Source organism: Thunnus maccoyii, chromosome 21, assembly GCF_910596095.1.
Source record: "Thunnus maccoyii chromosome 21, fThuMac1.1, whole genome shotgun sequence".
NCBI classification, from domain to species: Eukaryota; Metazoa; Chordata; class Actinopteri; order Scombriformes; family Scombridae; genus Thunnus; species Thunnus maccoyii.
The window spans coordinates 2,350,676-2,362,724 of record NC_056553.1 but is presented as its reverse complement, the minus strand read 5'-3'; the positions used below and the strand labels follow the sequence as shown (position 1 = coordinate 2,362,724).

Here is a 12,049-nt window from a genome sequence, read left to right as displayed (position 1 = left end):
AATTTTAGAGCATTCATGTGTTTTATATGAAAATTTGAGTTTTGTGACCCAATAGAATGTTTGGAAAATCTTAGATTATTACATTTTCATTGATCAATTCAGACACGACATTTACTCTTCATTTGATTTAAGTTAGGCGACAATTTTCTTTTAAATTAAAAAATAATTAAAAATCCCTGATTAAAATACAAACAGCTTTTTATAACTAAACATTAAGGTAAAAAAAATGCAAAATTTCAATTTCAAAGTGTAAATTTGTCTCTTTAATTCTCCTTTGCATCTACGCCATATTTAATGCGCCATGACCTCTGACCTCTACTGTTATCAGTTTCCTGTGAGGCTTTTCTTCTCCTCCACACGTCTGAGTCTCAATGTTTTCCTGTGGCAGGACGATCGTTTCACGACTAATAAGGAGGATGATAAATTACAAGGTTGTGTGTTTCTCCCAGGCGCCACAGGAATCCATTTTTCACAACATTTAATTATACATATGCAGTAAAGAGACATGTGGAATGATAATTACTGACCAGAAGAACCTGCTGACACGTTGTGTTTTCACATCTATCATGAAGAGATATTTTATTAGAAACCTGGAGATGCTTTTAATGTATTTATGTATATAAATCTGTTTTTTTTCTGCAGGTTCAATGTTGCAGGAAAACAAATAAAATCTTATCGTTTTTTTTCTAAAAATGTCAGTGACTCAAACAGGACTCTAATTTAATTGCTTTAACTCTGTATCCAGCATATTCTGAGATCACCGTATGAATCTATTATTATTAAAATTATAATTATAATAATAATTATAATTTTAATCCAGACTCATTTAACTAATTTTAGAACAAAACAAATAAAAAAGCTCTTCATTCATTACTTAGAGTTCAAATGAATAAATGAATTGTTAGCTTTATGCATTAGATGTCATTTTAAATATTTACAAAAGAAAAAGTAACATTTTTGCACATCAGCACTTAGTTTATTAGATATACAACATTTTTGGTCAGGAGGGACATGAAACTTTTTTCTGCATGACTTTATTTTTTTACCAGGTGAACAGTAGACAATACTTGTTTTAACTTTTTAAATACAAAAGTCAAGTCAGTTTTATTTAGGCCTCATCCTGCATTAGAAAAGTATGCAAAAAAACAACCAAAGAGTTAATAGAATAATGGGCAAGTGCTAGGGAGAAGAAAACACTGAATTTGTCAGAAAGAGGTCTATTACGTATGTATGATAGTTAAAAGTCTAAAAAGTATAAAATACAGACAGAGAATTGTATAAAAAGTTCCTAAAAATATCTCTGATGCAATATTCACAGGAAATAATCTGTTCAAAATTCATCCAAGTTGCTGGTTTTACACAAACTTCCACATGTGAATAAGACATGAAAAAAGTCAAATGTAATTTGTTGTTGTGTCACAAATTACACTTTCTAACTACAAAAAAGTTTGGATGATTTACATCTTTCATCCAATGAGACCTGTTACCTTTTTAAATTAAAATTAAAGGAAAAATACACCTTAATAATAAAATAAAAAGTCATAATTATGTTTTACATTTATACTTATTCCCCATTCTTCTATTAATACCGTTCACTTTTTTAAATGGTTTATAATGTTTCTAATTACTGTATCGTTATGATGACTGTTTCCCTCTGCTATTAAACTCTAACAGCTCTTCTCAGTTTATTTATATATATTTTTTTACATTTTTTATTGCAAATTCTACATTATTTCTATTATATATTATTTATTATTACTTGACTTGTGGTATTATCTCATACTTTGCATGTTTTGATCGTTATGCACCACAACACTGAGGCACATTCCTTCTGTGCCAACCTGCCAACTGATTCTGATTTATAATTTCTATTTTTATAATTAGTATTTTGTTTAATGACTCTTTCTGAGGCTATTATAAATAAATGTGCTCTGCAAATAAAGTCACAAACAACATAGAAATTTTTGCATATTTCTCTTTTTTTTTTAAGGTGAGGAATTCTAAATTATTTTAAACTTATAATAATAATAATAATAATAATAATAATAATAATAATAATAATAATTTATTATCCTAATAATAAACGTTTTTCCTATCATTATTATTATTATTAGTAGTAGTAGTAGTGACTGTAGTAGTAGCAGCAACATCATGTAATATAAACAATACATGTTTTCATGAGTAATTATAACAAATTGCATCATTATTTTGTCATTTTTACATGATTACAAATATGAAATATTGCTATATATATATATAACACTACTAATGTTTTTAATGTTTCATGGCTGGATGTTTTTTTTAGCCTAGACAGGAGTTATCATTATTATTATTATAAGTTTATTAATAAAATTATTAGTATTACTAGAAGTGGTGTCATATTGGTTCAATATTATGATTGATTAATTTGATCAAATACAATCATTTAATAAAATGAAATTGTGAAACTACTTATTTTCAAGGCCAATTTTTAAATAATACAAAATATTACTTGAAGAGATACTACTACTACTAATTATAATAATAATAATGATGATAATAATAATAATAATAATAATAATAATAATAATAATAATAATGTACATTTTGGCTGTTTGGATGTAACTCTGTGAATCACATTAACAGTAACACGAAGCCATTTTGAAGCGTCGGCCTGTCAGACTCGGAGGAAATGTCTGGGACACAAAAGCCGAGCCGGACATCACCGTCACCGCCGTCATCACCATGACAACGCTCGGACAGACTCTCATCACCCTGCTGCCTCCTGTATCACATGTCATATGATACAAGATACCTGCATTCATCTGAGGAGGACGTGTGAATATGAGACCAGAGGAGACGATGGGGAGACCGAGGGACGGTGATGACGGGACGTGACCAACAAACACATCAACCTGTTGGTACACAGCAGGGATTCAGAGAATGGAAACTTCCATTTCACAGCAAAAACTGACCTGTGATAACAGCTGGTTATAATGTCCAGTTCCTAGGCGATGGAAACGTGATAAAAGAAGAAAATCAAGCAAGAAATTAAATAAAAAAATAGCTAATAATATGAGTGTGGAAGAAAGCAGCAGAGGAGAGAGAAAAGTAAAAAAAAGAAAGGAAGGATGAAAGAAAAATGAACAGCCGTTAAAATAACTGAAGAAAACTGAAGACAAAGTAACAAAAAATAAGAATAATTTTAAAAAAATCAATGAAGAAGAGAAGAAAAATTTATAAGAAGAGAAAAGAACCAAAGATGAAAAGGAAAACATAAGGGAATAAGACGAACAGGACAAGAAGAAGATGGGGAAAATATATAATGAGACAGAAGACAAAACAAAATAAAAAAATGTACAAAACTAGAAACAAGAAAAGAGAAAGCCCAAAAAAAGGGTAATAAATAAAAGAGAAGGAGAAAAATACAGATGAAGATCAAAGAAGAACAAAGAAACAAAGAAGAAAACAACCAAAGATGAAGATAACGAAAGGAGAAATTAAACAACAATCAAGAACTGGATGGTGAATGAAGATACAAAATAGAAAGCAAAGTAAACATGTAGAGAAATGATTAAAGTATTTCAATCCCTTGTTAGTTTTAAGTGTAAAGAGAGAGATTTTGAAATCTAAGGATATTGAAAGACTTGTGGACATGATGGGTCCCATTTACACAAACGAAAGACAAGTATAATTTACAGGATTAAGACTTCTTAACCTATATGCAGATAAGGCTGCAGCTTTGTAGCTATTTGCGGCAGACAGTGATTATACCCAAACCCTCAAAATTAGGAGATCCGCAAAATTTAATAAGGGATAAAGAAATTATTGCGTCCAAGATTTACAAATTGCAGAATGGAGTGCCCCTCTAGGCACTTGGGAGAGAGACCTGGGGGTGACTTTAGAGAAAGATGTTTGGGATTCAATTTGGAAAAAACTTCACAAAGTCTCTAAACTGGTACACAGGATATATTTCACCCCAGCGAGAATTAACAGAATGGGCTTGTTAGACTTTGATGTATGTTGGCATTGTCTACAAGATGGACACCTGTCTATCATGTGGTCTGCTATCGGTCAGTTTTTAATTTGTCAAGTACTTCTGCTATAGTAGCTGTGGCTGTAGGACTATATGACAAGTCTTAAGTTTGCCAGTTGTGAGAGATTTTAGAGTGTTGCAAAGTGAGAGTTGCTATTTCAGGCACCCTTTGGTTCCAGAAGTAAAAGATTAATTAATTTTCCTCTACATGCAATGTTACGCGATTGACGGTTGGTGCACTTCCAAGACTTGGATTGGCATGAAACTCTTGTGGTTGAATCCTAAAAGATGAGCAACTGTGTTAACAAAATCTTTCTGGGCTGCACAGTTACCAGGGATCCTCTACTGTGCCTCTTTAACTACTCACCTCAAGGCTCTTGGCCCAAACATCATAAACAACTACTAATCATTGGTTGTATGACAACCAAAAGACTTATCGCACTGCACTGGATATGTGCAGATTTAGCGGAGGGTGATTAATGGTTAAGATCCTTTCTTGACATGCTGGTAATGGAGAATGTCGAGCTATATAATGAGGAATAGTCTGAGTGGTCTGAGTTGTTGAACAGATCAAGAAAAAAATCCTCTTTTTCCTAAATTGGACTTACTTCTGTATCACTTCTGTGTATTTGTAATTGCTTTATTTTATAATTTATTTATTTCTATCTTGTTCTATATTTTTATAATAATTTATTTTTATTATTATTGTATGTCCCACATAGAATAGCCTTTGTTACTATTGTCTAGTATGCTATTATTGGTTTGCCTCCGTAATGTGCATGTTTATAACTTTTTGAAATAAAAATTAATTATCGAAAAAAAGTGGGATAAAAAGAGGATGACCCACAGTCACAATAATCAAAGAAAAATTAAGATAGCAGGAAAAATACAGATGAAGAAATAGAAAAGCAAAGAGAGCAAGAAAATAACAGAAAATAACCAGATGAAAAGAACAAAAGGAGAGATTCAAAACAACAGAACCGGAGGATGAATGAAGAAAAGAAGATAGAAAGCAAAGTAAAAATGAAAAACTAGAAGAGAATAGACACAAAGAAATAAAAAGAAGGAGAAGATGGGAAAATATGTAATGGGATCGAAGACAAAACAAAAAAAATGGACAAAACTTGGGAAGAGAAATATGAGAGAAAGAAATTTTAAAAGAGAAAATATGATTTAAAAAAGAGGATAATAAGCTGTTATACAGAAGGAGGAAAAATACAGATGGAGAAAAGAAGAGAACAGAAAACAAAAGAAGAACAGAATGAGAGAAAATGGAGACCAGATACAAACTCGATAACCAATCAAGAACTCGATGATTAATGTAGAGAGGAAAATAGGAGAAAACAAAAGAAGAGACGAGATGAAAAGAAAAAGGAGACGATTGAAAAAAGGGGAGATAATGAACAAAGAAAGAGAAGACGAGTAGATCGAAGCTGTTGATGACACGTCCATGACACGTTGCTCCCTGATTGGTCCATCTGAGGCTGCACAGGTGACTCCTGACCTGTGATGACCCCACTTTGTCAATCATGTCCTCAGAGAAAGGAGGCATTGTCTTTTTAACTCTGTGTGTCTGTCTGTGTGTGTGTTGTGCTGACTGATGTTTGGTAATGAATAGCGAGGCGTCATCTGCATACTGATGTTAAAAACAGACCATCTATACTGACCTCTTCTCTTTGTTGTCTCCTTTCATTTCATTTCTTTCCTCTCTTTTCCATTCCCCTCCTCTTTACCTTTGCTTCTCTTTTTGTTTCCTCAACACTTTCTCTTTTTTTGTCTTTTTCTCTCCTGATTTTTTTCCTCCTCTTCTGTCTTTAATTTTTCCTCTCTAGGTGATTTGTGAGAAGATTTTCAGGCCGTGGTTTTCTCCCACACTGCTCGGAGCCAAAGCAGGACTCCCTCTGCAGGTAGGATTGTTTTTTATCTATATTTATATTTACATGTTCTTTGTAATATATTTTATATGAAACTTTATTTTATGGATCCCTTACTTTCTTACTAACTTCTGGGAATGTTTTTCAATAATTTCCTAAAAGTAGCTTCTATGTAACTGTTCATTCCAGTCATTTCTTTGAAAGGGTTACATAATTTAATGTATACAGGAAAGAATATGCTTATGTCTAGTTTAACACATGAAACTACAATTGTTAACAATCTAATTTATATTAAAAAAAAATGCAAATAACAACTAACCCAAATATAAAGAGTTGGCACTTACCAACTAAACCAACTCAACACTATTTATGTTTTTTTCTATAATTTGGACCCACACCTTTTCTTCTAAATGTCTTAAAAATGAACTGCTCAGAATTTTTGCTGGAAATTAGTATAAAATTAAAGGATCTGTAAAATGATGCTCAACCTTTATTTGGAGTTGTTTTTTGATTTGTTTTTCATACATTTTTTGTCAAATAATTTATCAGAAAGTAATACAAGACAATAATCATTCAAAGCCTCTTATACTTAATGAGAAACTCAGATGTCCTTTGCACACAGAGGCTGTTCAAACACATCCAGTGGAAACAATAAAACATTAAGAAAAGGCTAAAGGTGCACTGTTCTTATGTTCAGTAAAAATACTGTACATTTTCTGTGTTGAGGCATTTCTTTCTTTGACATTTATTACAACTACAGCGACCTGGGCCTCCAGAGTCCTCCTGGTGTCAAAAGCTCCTGTAAATGATCACATACATAAGTCTATGAATATGAATAAACCTATTTGGAACAATTCTAAGGTAGTTTTAAGTTATGCCACTGCCAAAATGGAGAGCGAGAATGACAACATTAGTTAGGTAAATAAATACAAACATATATTGAGTAAATATTATAATGCAGTGGGTTAAATAATTTCAGGAAGAGTGTAAAAGTATTTAAAACTGAAGACTGTGGTTCAGAGAAGAAACAGAGCAACTTTTTTATTAATGACAGATTTTGGTGGGTCGTCCTCTAAAAAAAATGTCTTCGGTTTGTTTGAACAGGTGGAGCTGCAGCGAGCCGTGCAGGAGTGTTCAGAGACAGACGGAGGTGTAGAGGAAAGAGAGGATGGAGGAGGAGGAGGACGAGGAGGAAGAGGCAGGGATGTCCATCAGCGCCTCCTCAACATCCTGACCCGCCTCCTCCAGGAGGGAGAGGCTTCAGATGAAGGGGGAGGGGCCTGGGAGACAAAAGGCCACACCCACACCGCACTGAACTTCTGAGGTGGTGAAGCGAAGGCCGACAGGGACCTAAGAAGAGCACTACAGAGGAAGGATACTCAGAAATACACAAGCACATTCTTCAGACGTTTTTCAGGAAGAAAAACATTAATGTTTCTGCGCCAAAAGTTTCTTCTTGGGCAAGTTTTGAAATGCTCATCCTGGAATCAAATGACTCATTGAGAGAAAACAACATGCTTGTTTACGTGTTGGCTGATGGGAGAGATTTAGCTTATTCTTTAGGTCAATATGGATGCTTATTCTTGGATCAATATGCAAATCAAACAAGATATAGATTCACAAGGAAATATGATGCATTGCTGAGACATATTCAGGATTTTATCTGAGCGAATATAAATATAAAATTCATGGACAAACGTATGTGGAAACTCCTGTTGTGTATATTTGGTCTGAGTTTAGTTTGGGCCTCTCAGTACCTAAGAAGGGAAAATTTAATGTAGTATGCAATGATATTTTTGTTTGTTTCCAACTTTGTGTCAACAGTTTGTGTTTGTCCTTTTCCTGTTTCAACATAACAATGCCTCCGAGCACAAAGCCAGCTCCATAAAAAATGCTTTTCTCAGTTTGGTGTGGGAGAACTTGAACTGGAACGTAGACTCACTGGTGCTTTTGTTTCCAAGTGGGAGCAAATCCTGCAGCCAGGTTCCAACATCTGGTGGAAAGACTGGAGCCAGGAGAGGAGAGGCTGTAATGTTTGGGTGTCCACGTACTTTGTTTGTTGTCAGGGAGTGTTTGGACTTCATGTCAGTCTTCTATCTAGACATAAACTTTAGGGCTGCAACTAACAATTATTTTGTTATCAATTAATCTGCCAATTATTTTCTCAATTAATTGTTTTATCTATAAAATGAAAAGAAAGATATTCAGTTTACTATCGTTTTTGACAAAGAAAAGCATCAAATCACCACATATGAGAAGTTAAACATGCCTAAAACAGTTACTTGATTTATCAAAGTACAGCAGTCAAAGATTATTTCTCTGTCAATTGTTGCAGCTCTAATAAACTCTGAAGATGTTGTGTTTGGGGAAACATCCAGGCCAGGACTGGATGGATGGAGAGAGCTCAGTGATGCCTTAAGTGTCTCCTCATCAGAGGAATATATTATGGGTCGAGTGTCAGCGGATCCTCTCTGATTTTTTTTCTTCCTTAACTTAAAGGCACCCTGTGGAGTTTTTGTCCTTCAGTAGTGCTGTGGAGCAGTTTTTTATGAGTCAGTCTCCATTGTCTTTATTTTGGGTGACACCTTCCTTCCAATGTTATCACACGATTATAATGATCCACAGGTGATTCATGAGGAAGTGCACGTTTGTTAGAGCCCGAGGATACAGATATAGATATAGAGATATATACATATATATATAGAGAGAGAGAGTTTGGTGATTTAACACTTGATGTAAAGATAAACTCCACAGGTTACCTTTAACCAGCTAGTCTCAGTGAGATTTTAAAAACCTCTCTTGTTTGAAGAGAGACTGTGGTAAGAAAACATCTGTTTACATAAAGTGTAAATGCTGTAAAAGCTGCAGATAAGATGTAACAATGTAGAAAATGTATTAATCACTAATAACACCAGTTATTTGGTGAATTAATGGCTTTATTGGTCAATTTAAGGTTTTCAGATCGGCTGCATTTCAGCCTTTTGAAGACAGATAACTGATATTTTTTGACTGAAGCTGCTCCAATTCAACAATATGAATTTCTTCCTCATGATATCTTTATTTTGTACATTCGATCTGTCTGATTAATTTTGGTTAAATCCATGATGGTGAGAGTGATACTGTAATAAAGGTCAACAGGGACAGAATACAGTTTGTTTATTTAAATGAGTGATTAATGTTGCTGTTTGTCAGAAAAACGTCCTTATTTCATATTCTAATAAAAAAGTGTCCCGGCCCCTAAAAATCAGATTTTCAGCAAGCTCAGATAAAAACTTTCCTCCTTCAGCAGATGAATGTAAATACATCATTCTGCACAGAGAAGAGAACAACATCCAGCTGAAGGAACAAGAGGAAAAACACAGTTTTGAGTGAAGTGGGACTTAAACTTTCCACCAAATTTCAGTGAAATCCTGCTAACAGACAACCAAAAAAGACTGTTAACATTCTAGCTGGTAATATTCACCAAGTTTAAAAGCGTCATGCAGCCTTGTGGCGCTTCTGTAGAAAACAGAAAGGATAAAAGATATAAAATAACCACCTTCATCCTTCAGCAGCACACAAAGCAGCAGTGGTTCATTTGTGTTTTTGTGTTTTGTTTGTGCTGCAGTTGGACTGGATCTCAAGGGTGTTGTGATATAACCGAGTCAGCTTAATTTTAATGTGTAGCAGCTAAATGGTCTCACTAAGACCAGCCTTCTGAAAATAGACTGACGAAACCTAAGTACCATTTGTTTTCATATGCACAGTTCAGCTGAATAATAAAATCTCTTAAGATGTTTTGCTGTGTTGCTTCATACAGAGCCGGCCAACAATACTGCAGGCTCCTCATTAAAGCTACAGTGTGGGACTTTTACATATAAATGAACATCTGTTACATTCAAGTCATTGCCGAACGAGTTCACACAATGCTGATTAAGCCTATCACCAGATAAATCTCTCTGTATTTCACAGTATAGTATCGTGTAGTATAGATTAGTTCTTAAATCTGGTATCTGTGGCGAATGAATGCACACTGAGCATGCTCTATGGGCAGAGCATGCGCACCAGAGACTTCCGCCAGCCGATCCGGCTAACTTCTGGTTAGCCCTTCGCTAACTTGAATGGGGATAAGATAATTTAATTGTGCAGCTCTTCTAGACTTTCCAAAAGTTTTCGCACCAAATGGATCAAATTCTGATAGTGAAATGAGTCATTTTGCGACAGCTGTGTGACACTCAAAAACAATTTATCCACGGTTTTACAGCCACAATAGAGTAGGCTATTATGACGTAAGCATGTGTCAACAGTGTTTTTGTAATTACTCTCACTTCCAGAAGGTCCTGCTCAGCCGGTTTAAAGAACAGGTTCAAGTTTTTTCCAAGTCTGTCTTAATCCAATAGTGATGTGCTGATATATGATATATTCCTACTCTCCACACTGACCCTGAACGCAACTACACTGTATGAGATGAGGGACAAAATCCACAGACCTTGTTCCAAAGTTCAGCTGAAACTAAACTGAGGCTTCAGCAGTCTCAGTTAGCTGAATCTAGTCTGTATCTTCCAAAATTACAGCACATAACAACATTTAGAACCAAATTCCCTCTTTTTGTTTCCTGGTGCGTTCCTTGCCAAGCTGTGGTGGACTGATAAAGTCTAGTAGTCGCGTGTAGATTTGTTGCAGGAACATGCTATGTATTTATTTACACTGACCTCCATGACAGCTTTTGTCAGCTCAGCGGGTGATGACACACCAGATTAACTCACACTGAACCATATAAATGTCTTATTAGGTGCAGAGGCAGGAGCAAATCCAGGAGGTCTGGAGGACAACAAGAACAGCTGGAGATCAACCCTGAGATGTCACACATGCACCGAAACATGAAAAACACATTGAGCCTCATGCAAGAACATCTTCTTCTAATAAACCTCTTGACTTTTTTCTGTGATGTTTGTTTGTTCCGAGTTGAATTCAACAAACTCTCATGGACGGCCATGACAAACATCACAGACTTGTATTAAATCTCTGGTTTCAGTCTGATGAACGTCACCTGTTCATGAGATTTCATCATCAGCATCATCGACGGCCCTAAAATATCCATATAAGGAGACCCGTTCCGCTTTGTTTGTGGTTGAGTTTCATTCCAAAAAATGTTCCCAAGAATTTGAGGTTGCCGCTGTCAGAAACCAGCAGACACATTTATCAGTGTCAGTAGTCGTATTAGAGGAACTGAAACAACCAGAAAATATTAATCCATCAGAGCAGCACTGTAGTGTGACTGTTACGCCCAGGTCTAAGGGAATGAGGGCACAACATAAGGACAAAGTAGTGGAGAGTTAGATGAATGCAAAAAAGGAGCAATTTATTGCTACACCAGATGACTTCATTTTCAATTAATGAAGTTGGGCTTCAGGGTGAATCAAGGCCAAAACAATTAACAAAACCAACTATCTTACCAAAACAATTTCTAATTCTTCCCTGAACAAACAGAAGAATGAACAAAAGACATTTTCTAAACCTAACTCCCTACACTAAGACAAACAGGAAAAAACTGTGCACAAAAGGAAATGGTGATTCACCCCTACTGCCTCAGGAAAGTTTAGTGATCTTACCTATTTACAAAGTTTGAGCCATTTACAGGGTGCATGATTTACGATGTCTAAGCTATAACGCTATACAATGCGAGGAAGCGTTAGCAAAGTGCTAGGCTAATACAGACTAACAAGTCAGCTGCACACGCTGACAATGACCCCAAAACTACAGCAAATGAGAAATCATACTCAGCCTACGCTCACATTCCTGTCACAACATCCAACACACATCGCTCTGCGAAGGTGGGAGGACGAGGAGGGATGAGGCTCCGCTGCCAACACTGACCCTCGGCGTCACCTGGAAACCGTCTTGAACCGGCCGATCCACAGCGGCTGCAGCACTGGAGGGCTGCCAATCCGGGCTGGAACCTGTCACAGATCCTCACAGGAAATAGAGAGCTCTCACTCTGTTATGAACAGCGTTACACAGTTCAGTATTACACACACAAAAAAACCCCAATATGGCTCACAAAAGTGAACGTAGGGGAACAGTGAACCTTAAATGTTGTGTAATTATAATACACATGCTGCACAGTTGACCCTGTTACATCAGTATATTTAAACTCCAAAGTCATTAGATGAAGAGATTA

General features: G+C 35.5%; 1 protein-coding gene across 2 annotated transcripts in view; it reads left to right on the top strand.

The window, feature by feature from the left end:
* The window catches only part of dipk1c (divergent protein kinase domain 1C), a 66,827-nt gene extending 57,187 nt beyond the window's left edge, over nucleotides 1-9,640 (top strand). For both annotated transcript variants that reach the window (XM_042399590.1, XM_042399592.1), the window contains 2 exons: nucleotides 5,848-5,922; nucleotides 6,994-9,640. In XM_042399590.1, the coding sequence (XP_042255524.1) occupies nucleotides 5,848-5,922; nucleotides 6,994-7,212 (294 nt within the window). In that variant the 3' untranslated portion in view covers nucleotides 7,213-9,640. The remainder of the gene's footprint in view (nucleotides 1-5,847; nucleotides 5,923-6,993) is intronic.
* The last annotated feature ends 2,409 nt before the right edge of the window (nucleotides 9,641-12,049 follow it).